This window comes from Pygocentrus nattereri, chromosome 2 (assembly GCF_015220715.1).
Source record: "Pygocentrus nattereri isolate fPygNat1 chromosome 2, fPygNat1.pri, whole genome shotgun sequence".
NCBI lineage: Eukaryota > Metazoa > Chordata > Actinopteri > Characiformes > Serrasalmidae > Pygocentrus > Pygocentrus nattereri.
In genome coordinates, this window is record NC_051212.1 from 11970382 (window position 1) to 11989840 (window position 19459).

At 40.5% G+C, this 19459-nt stretch overlaps 1 protein-coding gene across 3 annotated transcripts; it reads left to right on the forward strand.

Annotated features, from left to right (window-relative positions):
• The first annotated feature begins 1135 nt into the window (after positions 1–1135).
• LOC108442721 (aquaporin-4) lies at positions 1136–17048 on the forward strand. Of its 3 annotated transcripts, XM_037545394.1 has the most exons (6): positions 5222–5260; positions 6317–6407; positions 6722–7136; positions 8375–8539; positions 10335–10415; positions 15395–17048. In XM_037545394.1, the coding sequence occupies exons 3-6, from the start codon at positions 6753–6755 to the stop codon at positions 15665–15667; spliced, it is 903 nt and encodes a 300-aa protein (XP_037401291.1). In that variant the 5' UTR covers positions 5222–5260; positions 6317–6407; positions 6722–6752; the 3' UTR covers positions 15668–17048. The 3 variants fall into 3 exon arrangements, with proteins under 3 accessions (XP_017578389.1, XP_037401284.1, XP_037401291.1); XM_017722900.2 differs by lacking the exons at positions 5222–5260; positions 6317–6407 and adding an exon at positions 1136–1164; XM_037545387.1 differs by lacking the exon at positions 6317–6407 and having other exon boundaries at positions 5174–5260.
• The last annotated feature ends 2411 nt before the right edge of the window (positions 17049–19459 follow it).

Below are 19459 nucleotides of genomic sequence, written 5' to 3' on the forward strand. Positions count from 1 at the left end.
TGAAACTGAAACTTTGCTTGTGTGTAAAAAGTGATTTCAGAGCCGCTCGGTTCTCCCTGATGGAAACTGTTTACCTTCAGTGTTTTGTGCTTCTGATCATATTAATAGACGTCAGCGTCACTAATTAATGACGTTCTATTAAAAGACTGGTTTACCAAGAGAGACGCTGGAGGACTTTCACCTAAAATGAGTTCATGAAGCCAGTCTGGTTATAAAAATGATAACAGGACCAGATCAGAGTCAGAATTACTCTTTTAGTACTTTTAATTTTAATACTTAAGTACATTTGAAGGTAAATACTTTTGTACTTTTACTCAAGTGGAGGTCTAAAGGAAGGAGCTTCTACTTTTAATGGAGTAATATTTTATCTTGAGCATCTCTACTTTAACTCAAGTACATGGTTTGTGTGTTTCGTCCACCACTGATTTTATCAACTGCATTCTTCCAAAATATTAAAAATATCAATAGATTTTAAAAACAAAACAAACATTTTACTGTGTTTATGTTTATTGGTGTTGATTCTGTGTTATATTGTGTTTGGCTGGCAAAAATACTCACACCAAGACAAATAATAACAAACAGTTTACCTGGCTGCCTAAGACTTTTGCCCAGTACTGTATTATTTCTTACCTTATAGAAAAGGAGATATAGCTTTGGAAATTAAGTAATTCGTCCCAAATAACACCCGCTGCACTGAACTGAACTTGAATGCAGTGTACAGTGTTTTGCTGAAAGGTCTAACATACAAAAAACATTTTCCTGTCCTTTGTTTTTCCCTGTTTTTGAGTGTTCTCTGTGTTTTGCTGTATCTTTGAATGTCTCTGCTTCAGACACCCAACAAATGTGTCTGTTATCAGAAAGTTAAACAGAACAAATTCACCTTCTGTCCTTGTCAGGACTGAATTTAAGGAAGGTCAAAGCAGCAGCGAGATGGTAGCTACATTTCATGCAGCTTTCCACTAATGCAGAAAATCCAGCCCCTCCTAGAGTTCTTTTCATTAATCGTGGGGTTCATATTATAACTATTTTAAGAGCGGCATAGCACCCTTGTCATGGAAATCCGACACCCTGCTGCCACGGTGTCACTCTGCCGGGTCTTATAAGACCTCCTCATTAGCAGTGGAGGAGAGAGATGAGGGAGACCCCAACATCAGGACGACGTGGGTGAGTAGAGAGAGTCACTTCAGCTACTTCCAGAATTACAATGATAGATAAATGGAAAACCATTGTCAGTTAGCTGTCATACTCAAAGATCTGGGCAAATTACTTTTCACCGTATTGCTTTTCACACCAAAGGTGGTTGTTTCACTCCATCCTCTCTATTTATTTAAGTAGAACTTGTATTTCATATACTTTATTATACTAAGTGTGTTTGTTAGGACATAAATGTTTTCCTCAGCTCCTGTTTTCTTTCTTGAGTTCAAACCGTGAATCCACTGATTTTTCTGCAGCTTCTGTGATCCCTGAGATTGTTGTTTCAGAGTGATCTGCTGTGAAACGTTGCATTTTGTAATGTACAGACTTTGATGCCATTACAGTGGTGGTAATGGGAACCAGGGATCATAATGTCTACAACACTTTCATAGCCATTTAATTCACTGAACAAAATGACCAGTGAAGCTAAGTGTCTTTGAGTTTTCATATGCAATGTCGATAGTGGTAAAATAGTGTGAAACCCAGAAAAATGACTTTTCTTTGGGGGGTATTTTGCCTTGTATGTAACTGTCCATCATGATTGAATAATAAAAAAAAAGTTTTAGTCCAAACTCATATCTCAAAATGATCATAAAACCATTCAGAACCATTTCGTGTATTAACTTTCTGTGAGGGAGATTTTAGGGGCATTAAACGATTCAGACATCTGGTTCCTATCACCACCGCTGTGAACATTTCCTAATCTTAGTCTAAAGTGTCTCTACAACAGAGCATTTCATATCAAACCACTCTGAATGACTTTGTTTACATCCATATGGCAATCTAATGTATGGCCATATATGCAAATATATCATAAAGGATCAAGCTTACATTTTAAAACATATGGTCATATTTGTAGTGTGCATATACACTCACCAGCCACTTTATTAGGTACTGTTCAGTTGCTTGTTAACAGAAATAGCTAATCAGCCAATCACACGGCCGCAACTCAATGTATTTAGGCATGTAGAGGTGGTCAAGACAACTTGCTGAAGTGCAGACCGAGCATCAGAACGGGGAAGAAAGGGGATTTAAGGGGCTTTGAACGTGGCGTGGTTGTTGGTGCCAGACGGGCTGGTCTGAGTATTTCAGAAACTGCTGATCTACTGGGATTTTCACTCAACCATCTCTAGGGTTTACAGAGAACGGTCAGAAAAAGAGGAAATATCCAGTGAGCGGTCAGTTGTGTGGATGAAAATGCCTTGTTGATGTGAGAGGTCAGAGGAGAATGGGCAGACGAGATGATAGCAAGGAAACAGGAACTCAAATAACCACTTGTTACAACCAAGGAATGCAGAACATCATCTCTGAACGCACAACACGTCGAACCCTGAAGAAGATGGGCTACAGCAGCAGAAGACCACACCGGGTGCCACTCCTGTCAGTTAAGAACAGGAAACTGAGACTACAATTCCCATGGGTTCACTGAAATTGGACAATAGAAGACTGGAAAAATGTTGCCTGGTCTGACGAGTCTCGATTTCAGCTGAGACACTCAGATGGTCGGGTCAGAATTTGACGTAAACAGCATGAAAGCTTGGCTCCATCCTGCGTTGTATCAATGGTTCAGGCTGATGGTGGTGGTGTGATGGTGTGGGGGATATTTTCTTGGGCCCCTTACTTAAACAATTGAGCATTGTTTAAATGCTGCGGCCTACCTGAGTATTGTTGCTGACCTTGTCCATCCCTTCATGACCACAGTGTACCCATCTTCTGATGGCTACTTCCAGCAGGATAATGCACCATGTCACAAAGCTCATATCATCTCAAACTGGTTTCTTGAACATGACAATGAGTTCACTGTACTCCAGTGGCCTCCACAGTCACCAGATCTCAATCCCATGCAGCACCTTCGGGATGTGGTGGAACGGGAGATTCACATCATAGATGTGCAGCCGACAAATCTGCAGCAACTGCGTGATGCTATTATGTCAATATGGACCAAAATCTCTGAGGAACGTTTCCAACACATTGTTGAAAGTCTGCCATGAAGAATTAAGGCAGTTCTGAAGGCAAAAGGGGGTCCAACCTTTTAAGAGCAAGGTGTACCTAATAAAGTGGCTGGTGAGTGTATGTAAGTATCACACAATGGACATATACAGATCTGACAGGTGGGTATATAGATCACAGATCTGATTGGGTGAATACATATACATAGAAATATGGATCATACATATATGTGAAAACAACCCATTTTAAATAAGTTGGCATATGTCACATACACTGTATTTCAAAAAGTACTCAGTCGTCTGCGTTCAGACCCATATGAACTTGAGTGACACCCCATTCTTAATCCATAGGTTATAATATGATGTCAGCCCACCCTTTGCAGCTATAACAGCTTTAATTCTTCAGGGAAGGCTTTCCAGAAGGGTTAGGAGTGTGTTTATGGGAATTTTTGACCGTCCTTCCAGAAGCACATTTGTTCTAATTCGTCCCAAAGGTGTTCTATCAGGTTGAGGTCAGGACTCTGTGCAGACCAGTCAAGTTCTTCCACACCAAACTCGTTCATCTACATCTTTATGGACCTGCTTTGTGCACTCGTGTGCAGTAATGTTGGAACAGGAAGGGGCCGTCCCCAAACTATTCCCACAAAGTTGGGAGCATGAAATCGTCCAAAATCTCTTGGTCTGCTGAAGCATTAAGAGCTCCTTTCACTGGAACTAAGGGGCCGAGCCCAACTCCTGAAAAACAACCCCACACCATAATCCTCCTTCACCTTACACCAGAGACATTTTTAATAAAAAATGCATTTTACAAAACGGCTGCTACAGAGCATCAAACCACATGTTGTCGATCATGGAATGTCCACTAAATATGTGATTTAATCCATTTATATTCTATTTTTTAGAATTACCTAAGAACAAAGTCGGTCACATGAGTAACGTCAACTAAATCATATGAAATATGATTCATATGAAATCAAGAGCTAAATGTGAACATTTCTGATAACTGAAAAGACACAGTGGACGCACCATGTGCTTTTCTTTACACACGGATGGAAATAAAGGTACCATGCAGGTACTTGACTCGTTCATCAAGGTACAAACAGTGCAAACGTTCCCTCAAAGGTACGACAGCAGTTTTAAGTATTTCCCAGTGGAAAAGTAGGTATTTGTATCTTTTTAAACATTAGTTTATATAAACAGAACCATTTAATAAAAAGGTTAGAGGTTAGAAAATATCATTTCAGTGGATTATGGTACAGTTATGTTCTCTGACTAAAGGTACTGGGATGTACCCCTGAGGGTCCCACCACAGCGACAGCGTCCGACCTTTTTTTCTGAGAGTGTAGACACTCGGAAAATAGGTAAAAGTCAGCCGATTGATGTCATCAGTGTGATTTTTATTTTAAAGTAAGAGATTTTTTGTTATGCGGTAACACCAGGTTACACGACTCCTGGGGACAAAAACTTTCATTATACATGTTTTATAATATTGACATGCCATTTGTTTTCTTTGTGTCATTTAATTTATATAGTCCATAGTCATGTATAGATTGTTTTAGTTAAAATTGCAGAAAAACGTTTTTTTCTTCAAAATTTGACCTCAGCCTTCACACATGACTGTAGAGAGGAGCACTCCTGTGGTTCTTGGCATTCTAGATAATTGATTTAATAACCAATATTGCTGAGTTGAGGCTCAAGAAGGTGTAACTGTTAAAATGACTTATTGCTTTATTTTAAAATATAAATAAATTGCAACCCAACATTTTTATTTTTTTTTGTAATACAAACGCGAGGGACACAAAAACGCACGTTTCTGTAGAAAGACCCTAAAGAAAGACTTTTACCTGAGGATGGTTTCAGTCTCCTCCACTCACCTCCACCACTCTGAGGTAAACTGTGCTAAGCTAACTTGCGCGCCTCGATGGGCGTGGCCTCGCGTTTGGCTCGGCTGTACTTCTCGGGGGTGTTGATAATGATGATGATGATGATGGTGGTGGTGGTGGTGAAGCCTCGTTACCCCTGTAATAAATCCCCAGGCGCGAACTGCTCGGCACAATGAGCTGTTCCTCCTGCCTCGCACACGCACCTGCTGCTCTCTCACCGCTTGCTGCTCATCTGTAAGTCCAACTTCCATATTAGTGCTGTATTTTATCCAGCATCCTCCAGCATAGGCACTAAAGATTATATATATATATATATATATATATATATATATAGCGCTGTCTGAACGTCTTTTGGCGAGGTTTTGGTCTAAAATAACGTGCTCCAGTTTAAAATGTAACCAGCAGCAAAGCTGCCAGATCAGTGTTTCTCTTCAGAAGAGGCCGTGCTGTCGTTCTGTGTTGTCATCCCTGCTGAAAAAAACCCTAGAAACCGTTGAAACCATTGTTTCTCTTGGTTCCTGAAGGTTTTATGAGGTGTTTTGTCTTCTTTAAATGGTTGGTATCACAATGTAAATGATCCTAATGGTTGAACAAGTGACCATTGGCTAGTTTTAAATGCGTTCAATGGGATCTAAAGGTGTTCGACAGGAAACTAGTAGCCTCTGTTGGAAACCATTGGGCCAGGTCCTATTAGAGAGCCAAGCTTTGAGGTTTTACCTCTAATAGGTTCTAATGGTCCCTTTTCAGCAGGGGAAACCAAGAAAGGTGGCATAGACATTGGACTGTCTTGTTTTGTCTGACCTGCAGCTTTCTGCATTGACTAATCTGCTGTACCGGAGGGTCACAGAAGGGTCAGTCTAATATAACTATGCTTTTGTGGTCTTCAATTATGCTTATAGGTCTCTGGCCGTTAAAACGGAGTTTTTAAATGCTACTCTTTCATGAAATGACTGGGAAAAAAGCAGAAATGACTGGCATTTAACTAGCGTTCCTCACAGAAATGTCTTCATTATGTTAACTGCCCAGGTCAAGAATGCTGAATTTCCACTGGAAGTACGTTGGCAGTATTTGTGTATTCCTTGTACATGTGACAGTCTCTGTGTGGTCGTTTAGGGGTAAAGGGGATGTGAGTTATCATCTACCGGATCATACTTTTCTTCTCAGTTAATCAGGCTAGTTGCGGTCTCTACTGAGCCCATCTGGCGGGACTGTGTTGTCTTATCCCTATGATTTCATGTACCTTATCACTTTGGCCAAATATTTGTGATTGAGACTGTGACTCTTGTGCAGGCTCCAAGGATTTTGAGCGTGGTTATGTAAGGAGCAAAAACAAACCAGACAGGATTTTGTAGGAACATGATTTTATCTGTCTTTGCCAAAGGTAAGTAAACAGTGTCGAAATGGACGTTAAAAGAAAACACACATGAATGGACAATTGTAGAGATAGCTGGGCTGACTGTGAGCTCACAAGGTTGGCACACTTGGGCGTATTTACTCTGTGTAATGCCATGAAGTAGATACCAGAGGGTGTTTATAGATGCTTTATCTAATATTTCAAGTTTATCTATTATTTCAAGAAGTTGCTAAGTGAAAAATCCTGTCTGGAAGATCAAAAATATACATGACAAAACTCCTACCGATTATTTGAAACTAGCTATATAGCAACTTTTGACTAAACATGTCTTCATTTTGAAGGTGCCTACCATTGTGCAGCTGTGAGAGCATCATGGCGGCTTTTAAAGGCATTTGGACGAAGCCCTTCTGGCGTGCCGTCTCTGGCGAATTCTTGGCCACGCTGATCTTTGTTCTTCTGAGCCTGGGCTCCACCATCAACTGGGCGTCAGGTACAGAAAACCCACCCCCTGCAGATCTGGTGCTCATCTCCCTGTGTTTCGGTCTGAGCATCGCCACCATGGTGCAATGCTTCAGTCACATCAGCGGAGGCCACATCAACCCAGCTGTCACCGCTGCCATGGTGGTCACCCAGAAGCTGAGTCTTGCTAAAGGCCTGTTCTACATAGTTGCTCAGTGTCTGGGAGCCATCGTAGGGGCAGGGGTCCTACTCCTGGTTACTCCAAGCGCTGTCAGAGGCGGGCTGGGCATCACAGCGGTGAGATGCTTTGTCAGCATGTTTTGTATGTATTTGGATGAACTTATTGATGATTACATTGTTACCATTGACCCTGTGGTTTAAGGAAGGAGTGGGCAAAAGAAATTACATCACGTTAATCTTCTAATCGTATCATAGACACCGTCAGTACTGAAAGAACCCTGAGCAACTACATGTTGTGTTACAAAGAGAGAATAACTGGATTTAGTGCAGGACAGTTTGTGAAAGCCTGAATAAAATCATTGTAAAACAATATCCAGTTAAACAGAACTAATAATGATCTCTTTGTAAGATCAGTGCTCTTTAAAAATGTACAATGTCCATAATATACTAAAAATATATTGTGGTGTAATTTATCATGATACCGATAAATGTCATTTTGCCCACCATTACCATAGCTGTATCATTCCTATGACAGGGGGCAGTCGTGGGCTGGAGGTTAGGGAACTGGCCCTGTGACCGGAAGGTTGATGGTTCGATCCCCAGCACCGACAGTCCATGACTGAGGTGTCCTTGAGCAAGACACCTAACCCCCAATTGCTCCCCGGGCGCTGTGGATAGGGCTGCCCGCTGCTCTGGGCAAGTGTGCTCACTGCCCCCTAGTGTGTATGTTTTCACTAGAGTGTATGTGGTGTTTCACTTCACAGATGGGTTAAATGTGGAGGTGGAATTTCCCCATTTGTGGGATTAAAAAAGTATCACTTAACTTAATGACCACTGTTTGCTAAGTAACATCAAAGTATTGCTGTTATCGAAACACAACCTCTCCAAATCTCCAAAATGGTAACTTTGCAGGAGAAGGAATAATATATTTTACTTTTGATGTAAATCAATGGAACCAGACGTTTTTCCAAGTCATTTTGGGACATTTATTTTGGTCAATTCATCATAAAATTTACATACAATGTAAAGGAAAACAGGCATTTTCAAATTGTCAAAAACTGAAAAATGACAAAAATGGTAATATGAGGTTTTGATCCGACAGCAGCAATTTACTACTTTTTTGGGCAAACCAATTTGCCAGTGTTCAGCCTTAGAACACTTTTATTTGCGATAAAACACGTTATTTGCGATAATACACTACCCATCATGTTCTATCTCTTAAGTAATTCAGACTAGCTTTGTTTTGAGGTGAGTCAATGTTAGTGATTTCAGTGTGTTGATTCGAGGAGTTTGTTACATTGATGGAATAATATAAACAGAGATAACCTTGTAAACTCGTGGTTTCTTTTGAGCAGGTTAATTCCCGTATCTCAGTGGGCCACGCTCTGGTTGTGGAACTTCTGATCACATTCGAGCTGATCTTCACTATCTTTGCCACATGTGACCCCAAACGCAGCGACCTCAAAGGATCAGCTGGCCTGGCAATCGGCATTGCTGTAGTCATCGGGCATCTGTTTGCGGTTAGTGAACCTAACGCGTTAGAACAGTAGTTCCCAGTTCCAGCCATGGGTCCCCATGCACTGCTGTGTTTTCCCTGCTCTAGCACACCTGATCCATCTCATCAGCTAATTATACAGCCCTTCATGGTTTGTTAGATCAGGGAAATGAAAATCCGCAGCATATAGAGGCCGTGAGATTGAGAATGGGGGCAGTACCCAGCTCCTATAGTTTAAACCTCCAATAGAATTGGGTTCTTAGCCTAAACCAACACATCTTAGCAGAACATTCTCATGCTTTTGAGGCCCCTTTATTTCCTGGCGCTCATAAGTGTGTTATATTGGGATTTGAACTAATCTCTGAAGGATATATGAGAAGGGTTCCCCCTGTTATAGAGTACGACACCTGAAAAATGTGTCAATAAATAAGTGCAAGCAAATAAAGTAACCTGCTTTACTTTGTAGCTGATCAGAAAAGTTACTGTTCAGGAAATTATTTAGACAGAAATCTTTGAAAACATTTTCTCACTGGGAGGTCTCCCTGTTACCTAAGGAGCTGGCACAGCCATAACAACTGTCTCCCAAAGTAAATCCTCAAGTGAATTTGCTCAGAGCCATGCCTAGATACAGCAATATTAAACACACCTGACTGTGTTCTTTTTCCTTTTTTTCCTTGCCTATTATTTATTATGGTTATACCTGCCTTAATAAATGCGCATAGGCATTTTTTGGAGCAAACATATAATATGACTTTAAAAACTCCTTCTCAATTATGGTGCAGCTAAAATGTAGAGACACTGTTTGTAAGAATGACTAACTGCAAGCCTAAACGCAGAATTTCAATATCACACTGTATGATACAGTTCAGACATTAGGCTTTCAGAGGCAGTGTTTGCTGGGGATGTAGTTAGCTTGCTCATTTGATTTTGTAAATGAGATAATTTAACTCTAGAGCCTCATCAGGGATTTTAGAACAACAAAGTTGCAGCCCTGGCACTGAGAAAGAGGCATTACAATCGTATTCGCATTTGAAAAGTCATAAGCCAGACGCTAAAGACTTTGGAATATAGTATCTGAATGGTCTGACTTGTTTAGCCTCATAATTGGGTATTTTAGTTGTATTTCAGGAAAGGCATACTAAAAAGCCTAAGCGCATCAGTGGATATTTCATGAAGCTTTTACTGCTTTCTCTCAGGAGTTCAAGCCTCAGTAGTCAATATTAGAGACCTTCCTTTTTTCTATTACCGACGGTGGTATCGAAACTTTGAGGATCGGTCAATATCAGTTCCAGTCTGATCTGACTACTATGCCTTAGAAGTATGATCATCTGAAAACAGTCATTCATACTGAAACAAATCAATCACTCTTAATTACACAGCTACAGACGTCATATCACACAGTGTGACTGAGTGCTGTTTCAGGATAGATTTTACAGGACCGGATTAAATGTATTATTATTATTATAATATTAAAAGTATATTAAAATTAAAATATTAGCATTTATACCTCAGCTCAATCTTTGATGCCGCAGAAGAGTTCCTTGGGGTGATTTGATGAATTAAGACATCAATGTGATCCATCGACAATTTTGGTCAAAATAGCTCATCAGTTGTATGTGTTGTGTAGCCCTACACAGTGTCCTCTAGCAACCTTTCCACTGCTCGACTGATCATTTTATCTTATTTTTCAAATGTATTGCATACCTTTAAAACAATATAACAGTTTTTCTAATATTGTTTAACCCCAAGTAAAATCCAAAGCTATGCCAGTGATGTGCTTCATGAAGCACCATATTTTCTGGTGTTTTGTGCTGTTGCAGATCCCTTACACTGGAGCCAGCATGAACCCAGCTCGCTCTTTTGGACCTGCAGTTGTCACATGGAGCTGGGAGAGCCACTGGGTAAGAGCATCGTTCGTCTTATGTAAACAGAAGAAAAGCATGTCATATGTCATAGCTCAGCTTGCACTGGGCTTCATCTATGCTAAGGCTGAACCCACCTGCTGCACCAGAGGTTAGCCATGAGGCTAATTATGTCATCAATGCTAGGACGCTATTACAAACTGTAATTCAAGAAGGTCACATATCCATGTCCTCCTGCCAGGAACAAATGCACACCTGATCGTGCGCTCCTCAAGGGCATTTCTACTTCTCCAAAAGGATAAAGGTTGATACTATGTTTACAAAGCAGTCAATATGTCAATAATGCCACTGGGTTATATGACAGATGAAATGTTGACAGAGCGCAAGCAGCCATAGTGAGAGTCTTGTTCACTTTAGCCACTCTAGGGCCACAAATCTGAGGTACAGTGGGACCATATATCGTATTTACCAGGATACCTGAATTGATAGTATACATTGTTTATACTGGTATACTCGCATTGGTGGTGTATATGTGGTGCATATCGTCTTTAAAGTTATACTTTAAAGTATTGGTGATATATAACACCTCTGGCAATATGCTTGTATCTGCAGTGTATATCATCCATACCGATATACCTGATATCATTTATACCAGCATACCTGTATTGATGCTATATACCGATATACCTGTGTTGGTAATATATCATCTTTACTGGTATACCTGTACTGGGCTTATATATCTCATCTGTACTGGTGTACCTGTATTGGTGCTGTATATTGTTTATAGCTATACACCCGTGTTAATGATATATCATTTGTACCAGTATAGCTGTATTGGTGCTATGTATCGTCTATATTGGTGTACCTGTAAAGGCACTATTTATCATATATGCTGGTATAGCTGTATTGGTACTGTGTTTTGTCTGTACTAGTTACCTGTATTGGTAGTATATATCATCTTTACTAGTATATCTGTATTGACGCTATATTTTGTCTAGTCTGATAAATCTGTATTGGTGGTATGTATCATTAATACCAGTTTACCTGTATTTGTTATATGTATCATCTACACCAGAATACCAGTATTGGTGTTATATATCGTTAATACCAGTTTACCTGTATTTGTATAATACAGGTATATATATCAAATACAGGTAAACTGGTATTATATATATATATATATATATATATATATATATATATATATATATATATATATACACTGCTCAAAAAAAATAAAGGGAACACTCAAATAACACATCCTAGATCTGAATGAATGAAATATTCTCATTGAATACTTTGTTCTGTACAAAGTTGAATGTGCTGACAACAAAATCACACAAAATCATCATCAATGGAAATCAAATTTATTGACCAATGGAGGTCTGGATTTGGAGTCACACACAAAATTAAAGTGGAAAAACACACGACAGGCTGATCCAACTTTGATGTAATGTCCTTAAAACAAGTCAAAATGAGGCTCAGTATTGTGTGTGGCCTCCACGTGCCTGTATGACCTCCCTATAATGCCTGGGCATGCTCCTGATGAGGTGGCGGATGGTCTCCTGAGGGATCTCCTCCCAGACCTGGACTAAAGCATCCGCCAACTCCTGGACAGTCTGTGGTGCAATGTGGCGTTGGTGGATGGAGCGACACATGATGTCCCAGATGTGCTCAATCGGATTCAGGTCTGGGGAACGGGCGGGCCAGTCCATAGCTTCAATGCCTTCATCTTGCAGGAACTGCTGACACACTCCAGCCACATGAGGTCTAGCATTGTCCTGCATTAGGAGGAACCCAGGGCCAACCGCACGAGCATATGGTCTCACAAGGGGTCTGAGGATCTCATCTCGGTACCTAATGGCAGTCAGGCTACCTCTGGCGAGCACATGGAGGGCTGTGTGGCCCTCCAAAGAAATGCCACCCCACACCATTACTGACCCACTGCCTAACCGGTCATGCTGAAGGATGTCGCAGGCAGCAGATCGCTCTCCACGGCGTCTCCAGACTCTGTCACATCTGTCACATGTGCTCAGTGTGAACCTGCTTTCATCTGTGAAGATCACAGGGCGCCAGTGGTGAATTTGCCAATCCTGGTGTTCTCTGGCAAATGCCAAGCGTCCTGCACGGTGTTGGGCTGTGAGCACAACCCCCATCTGTGGACGTCGGGCCCTCATACCATCCTTATGGAGTCAGTTTCTAACCGTTTGTGCAGACACATGCACATTTGTGGCCTGCTGGAGGTCATTTTGCAGGGCTCTGGCAGTGCTCCTCCTGTTCCTCCTTGCACAAAGGAGGAGGTAGCGGTCCTGCTGCTGGGTTGTTGCCCTCCTACGGCCTCCTCCACGTCTCCTGGTGTACTGGCCTGTCTCCTGGTAGCGCCTCCAGGCTCTGGACACTACGCTGACAGACACAGCAAACCTTCTTGCCACAGCTCGCATTGATGTGCCATCCTGGATGAGCTGCACTACCTGAGCCACTTGTGTGGGTTGTAGAGTCCGTCTCATGCTACCACGAGTGTGAAAGCACCACAAACATTCAAAAGTGACCAAAACATCAGCCAGAAAGCAGAAAGGTACTGAGAAGTGGTCTGTGGTCCCCACCTGCAGAACCACTCCTTTATTGAGTGTGTCTTGCTAATTGCCAATAATTTCCACCTGTTGTCTGTTCCATTTGCACAACAGCTGTGAAATTGATTGTCAATCAGTGTTGTTTCCTAAGTGGACAGTTTGATTTCACAGAAGTTTGATTTACTTGGAGTTATATTGTGTTGTTTAAGTGTTCCCTTTATTTTATTATATATATATATATATATATATATATATATATATATATATATATAATTTATTATTTATATCATCTACACCAGAATACCAGTATTGGTGGTATATATACCATCTATCATCTATATTAGTATATGTGTATTGGTGCTATGTGTTGTCTGTACCGGTAAACTTGTATTGCTGTTGTATATCGTCCCTACCAGTATATCTGTATTTGTGTCTATACCTGTATTGGTGTTACATATTGTCTATACTGGCATTTGTGTCATGCTGTAATATAGAGTTTGTTTTTTTTTGTTCTACCTGTATGGATAGATAATAGAAAATCAGTTAAGAAACACTGTCAGTCATTTGCAGGGTGCTTCAGAAGGTTTTGACAGTTTAAATACAAAAACCTTTACTTATGAACATTCACAAAACTGTGCCTATGCTGCAATTTTAAGAAGAGAATCACAGGACAATGGGCTCATTAGCCTTATGTTTAACTACAAACTACACTAGTGGAATTAAGGAGAGCCAAATACCATTCAAGTATGAACAGTAAATTCTGAGTCATCACCTCGCTGACAGTAGCTCTAAAAAAGTAGGTCTAAAAAACTACTTTTGTGTATTTGAAACAGGCTATGGTCCTGTTTCTCCAGGTAGCATGTTTACCTGAAAACTGCCCAGTTGTCCCTACACTATTGCACCTGGTTCAACTCATCAAGCAGTGATAATTAGATGATGATTAACTAAAGCTGTTGTGGAGTGGAGTGAAGACTTAATAGTGCAGTACTGTGGTCTTTCAGGAATTTAACTGCACACTCCTGCGACAGGTCATGACCCGTAGGCCTAAGGTCTGCCATTTGAGGTCTTACATAATCCTGAATTCTTGAATATGAAACTGACAGCTGGACTCACTCTCTTCCAAAATTCCAAGTGAAGCACCGAGATAACCGAATCGCAAAAAAGACGTTATATATTTCACAGCCATTTACTATCTGACCTGAGACTCCACCTGCACCTGGTTAAAAGATCTGTTTCGTATACAGAAATATAGAATATTTATATAGAAGAAAGAAAAAATGACTTTGTGTTTGTGCAGCTATATTTAGGATGGGTGTCACATTATCTGAAGTGTCTCTTCTCAGAGGCAGATGTTGTGACTTGGCAGTATGGCTGGGTTTCCAGCCCTGCTACACGATCCTATGTCCTGCTGACAGCTTCTGCTTAGGCGCGAAGAATCCATTCTTAGAATAGCATCAATTTTCATGTTCACATTTCAAAACAGCAGGATTCTGTCTCCACCACGCAACTTATCACAATACCATCACCAGGGCCACATCAGATCCTGTAGGGAACGGACAAGCATGCTGTCACCATTTCCCTGCCCAGGCTCTGCCCTCTCCGGTCTCCTTCACTGTCATGTCTCTGATTTACCTTCTCTCAACCCAAGTCTCTTCTGTGGCTTGTGTATATCCAAACTAGGGGCCTGCAGTCTTTTTCCAGTGTGGCTGCAAGTTTTCTAAGCAGAAGCACACCTGATTCCACATGTTGAGGCAATTGGTCTCAATCTTCAATCGTTTGATTAATTATGTGAGGTGTCCTCCTGCTTGGTTGGAATGTAAACCTGCCACCAGCCGTTTGTGGATACGCTTGGTGTTCCCCGGTCTTACCCCACATGTTTTCTTCTTTATTATATATCTTGTGTATATTTATGTGTCTGTTCACTACATTCGCTTCTGGCTGAACAATTAACAAGCATTTTCAACCTAACTTATCTGCTGCATCTGTATGATTAGGTCAGTTTTACACTGGACTGACACATTTCCATGTAGTTGGAACACACTTAAATCAAGGCAGTGACAAGTTGATTATTGAGTGCAGCATCATTCATCTCCTATATCATGTCAGTAACTGCTCCGATGGCAGCTTTTCACAGTAGAGTGTAACCATTCACACAGAGTAGGTAGGAGGACATTTCCCTGGTGACTGCCTAATTCATGTTAGCTCAGAAGATGGTCCAGAAAGGTGGGCCATACTACATACTAGAGTTACACTGGCCAGCTCTGGCCAGCCCTTTGTAGGAATGGACTGTACAATAGGGATGCAACAGAAAGAGATGTAAGTGCTCAACATACCGGTTTCACTGTGCAGATGGATTAAATGCAGAAGAAACTTCCCCGTTGTGGGACTAATAAGGAGCACTTAACTAATATAACTTACCAACTAATGCAAGTCTTCCCTTTCCTCTAGGTGTATTGGGTAGGGCCCATTTTGGGTGGGATCCTGGCAGCTGCACTATACGAGTACCTGTATTGCCCAGACCCTGAACTTAAGAGACGTTGCAAGGAAATGTTCATCAAAGATGCTTCTGGAAAGTACAAAGAGGTGGAGTGCGCCGGCAACCATCATGTTGGAGAAGCCGACGACATTGTGATCAAGCCTGGTTCCTCCTCTGATGCTGAGAAAGATGAAAAGAAGGAATCGTTCCAGGATTCGTCTGGGGATGGCCTGTCCTCCGTATGACTTCTGCGCAAACTGGAGATGGAGACAGATCTTTCACAACAGGCCTTCACCACCAGCAGCCCAAGCCTGCTGCAAGGGAAGGGATACTTCCACAGAAGAATATGGAAAATGCTAATGTGGTTAACAATGGAGAAGATTAGTTAGCTAGCTTTCTTTAATAATTAGCCACATCAGCATTTTTCAGTGAAGTTTTCTCGTAAGACCCAAACCTCCAGCCTCGTCTCAGGAAGAAGAGTTTCTTTCAGGGCATCCGCAAAAGTGTATTTCAGCCGATGGATGCGCTCTCTGCTTTGTGTTCACCGCAGCCATATCCAAATGGAATTACTCCTTTCGCTTGACTTCCTTTTACAACCGAAGCCATTCTCACATTTGTCGTCCAGTGATGTGAAAAACTATGTGAAATGAAGATCAACGAACAACCCAGGCAGCCACTATTACCCTGACATGAATGGATTAGTGTCCTGTGTTATATATGAAGATGTTATGACATCAGAGATTCTACGATCATTAAGAAAATTACTGAACTCTTGTTTTGATGGATTGAGGCTGGGATTAAAGACGGTCTAAAGCAGGTTGGTAGGGCCCTCACCATCTCCACTCAAAGCAAAGGCTGTTTTACCTTCAGGCCTTTAGATTTTTCAGTCATGCCAAGCTTTTAATTATATTCTTTTGTGGTTCGTTTATGTTAATATAATTCTCTTAATAATCTCAATCTTAACTTTGTTTTAATGTTTTTCTTGGCTTATTTACGCCTTTAAGTCTTTTCATACAACTAGTTGTCTTACTTCACAACTGAGAGCAATTAAGAGTTTTAAAAGAGCGAATGCAACAACAAAACCTGGAATATTCCTCAATAATCACTGGCCCAAGCCCTTTATGGGAATTGAGGGAATATTGTATTTTATCCCAGAACTGTGAATGGAATCTTGCTCAAATCACTAACAGGAACCCACTTATTCATTTTTAGGAAAGTTAGCTTTTTTAAATGAACTATTCCATTAATTCCCAAGAGTCTAACCTACCAATTTGCAAGACTCTTACACTGGGGTGACAAAGAGAAAACATTAACATACAGTAGGGTGTTGGGACAACATGAGCTGGGTCATTCTATGGAAACGTCCATTTTTGTGTTCCTAGCGTTTACAAATATATCACACTTATGAAAACTTGTTAGGGTTACAATTTATTTATATTTTACAATAAAACAATACGTTATTTTGACATTTACATCTTCTGAAGCCTCAATTCAGCAATATATATATTTTTAAATCAATTATCTAGAATTCCAAGTGCTTGTCCCCACAGTCTTATGTAAAGGCTGAGGCCATATTTTGAAGAAAAAAACACGTTTTTTCTGCTATTTTAACTGCAATAATCTATACATGACTATGAGATATATACATTAAATGACAAAGAAAAAAAAGCCAAATAAATGTTATAAAATATATATAATGAAAGTTGTTGTCCCCAGGAGGTGTCACTGGTGTTACCGCATGACAAAAAGCTCTTGAAATAAAAATCTCACTGATGACATCACTTGACTTACTTTTACCTGCTTTCTGGGGATCTATGAAAAAAGCACATGGTGCCTCCACTGCGTGTTTTCAGTTTCATTTCATTTATCTCATGATTTCATACGAAGCTTTTAGTTGAAGTCACTGGTGTGACCTACTTTATTCTTAAGTAATTGTGGAGGAACAGAATACAATTGGATTGAAATACATTTTTTGTTGGATTTTACATGATTGACAACATGTAGTTTGACGCTCTGTAGCAGTCCTTTTGTAAAATGCGTTTTTCATTTAAAATGTCACTGGTGTTACCTTTCTTATGTGTAACACCAATGACGATCGGTAACACCTGTGGGCGTTTCTGTAGAATGACCCAGCTACAGACTCTACAAGTCTTTGCAACTGTACTGGAGGGATGGACTAGTTCATCCAAAAGATATTCCCTATTGAATAGCTGGTGTTTTGGTGATGGTGGTGGAGAGCGCTGTCTAACAGGTTTGATCCAAAATCTCCCATAGGTGTTCACCTGGGTTGAGATCTGGTGACTGTGAAGGCCCCTCATATCTTGTGGATAGAGCATTCTGACCCTGCAGGAGACCACTCCCATGAGAATTGGCATGTTTCATTATAGGATGAGTGGAGTCAGAATAATGTACTGATTTGCAGTGACCTCTCCCTTTGGATCCGAACCATGTCAGGCAAATGCCCCCAACAGTATAACAGAGCTACCTTCCTTGTAGGCGTCCAGCATTCAGGTCTGTACTGATCTGTATGCTGCACGTGCACTCGCCCACTTGTGGAGGATGACTCATCTGACCAAATCACTTTCTTCCACATCTCTGTAGACCAGTGTTGATGGTCAGATGGTCAAATGGCTTTGTGATGAAGGATTTAAGTACAGTAACTCTCCCATAATATTCCTCTCTATTATGCAGTTGTGAATGGACTGTTCTTGATGACACAGTCTGATTGCATACCGAGTTGACATTCTCTGTCCCCTGAGGAACAGTTGCCCTTTTGCTTTTCCTTCCATATCACACTTATTCATGAGCATCATGTTGAATTGACTGTGTGATTTTAACCACAATTTTCGACTTTCTTTAATAATGTCTTTCTCTCGGATCTAAAGGCAGATCACTTTAGATCTATCGAGTCACAGTTCCTGCAGAAGTAAGCCTTTGTGACCCACTGTGCTCCAAAAATGGACTATTTTTGAGGTCATTGAACTTAACTGGGCCTGATTATAACCGTATTATACAGTGCTCCTGTCTGAAAGCATCTCAGTAGGTTTCTCGAGCCATTTACTCAGATTGTTTGGGTAACACTTTCTATGGATGTTGTGTTTGTAAGCATCTATAAACACATTCATTGCATGTTATAATACATTCATAAGGCGTCATAACCATGGCTATAAATATTTATAAAAATGCATTACACATTATAGGCATGCCTATTATACTTTATAAATTGTTAACATAATGCATTATAAAAACTGTTCATAACAAATTATAAGAGATCGTAAGTTGTATTAGTCCGCTCTAAGTAAAGTGAAGTGTACTGTGCTAAAGCCTCATCCAGTGTTAAGAGTGAGGCTTCCAGTTAAAGGATTTACTGAAACACTAAAACACACAATAAAGCTCATTGCAGGCCTCAAATGTCAGAGTTTAAACTAGTGATGCCATCAGTGTTTCACCCAATGTGGGAAAGTCAATGTACACCACTGTTAATGTACACCACTGTAAATGTACACCACCGTTAGCTTGACACTAACGTAACGCTGCAGCCCTAAGAGCACCAGCGCTGAAAAAAATACTGAAAATCATGTAAATAAACTCTGTATTTGTCTTTACACTCTCCAGGCTGGGACTGACTTCTTTGGCACTGACAGTATAACATGTTATTAACACCACTTATAATGCATTATATGAACAATTCATAATGCATAATAAGCATAGCTATAAAGTGTAATGCAGTCTAATTCGTTTGTATAAAGATTTATAACCATGTTTATAATGCCTTATGAATGCATGATAGCATGTTATAAATGTGTTTATAGATGCTTGCAAACGTGTTACCATTGTTGTTTTCATGTGTCACCCGTCTGTATGTGTGGATACTGACCAGTGGGTCAGTAAGGCAGTTTGAATGGGAGTGAGAGGAAAGTTACATTTTGTGTAAGAAGGTAAACAGGAATAACGAGACATCTTTGAAATTTATCGGATTTAAAACATTCCTGAAAGTCTCACATAGACACAAAACATCTGAAAAACAGTGGCAGTGC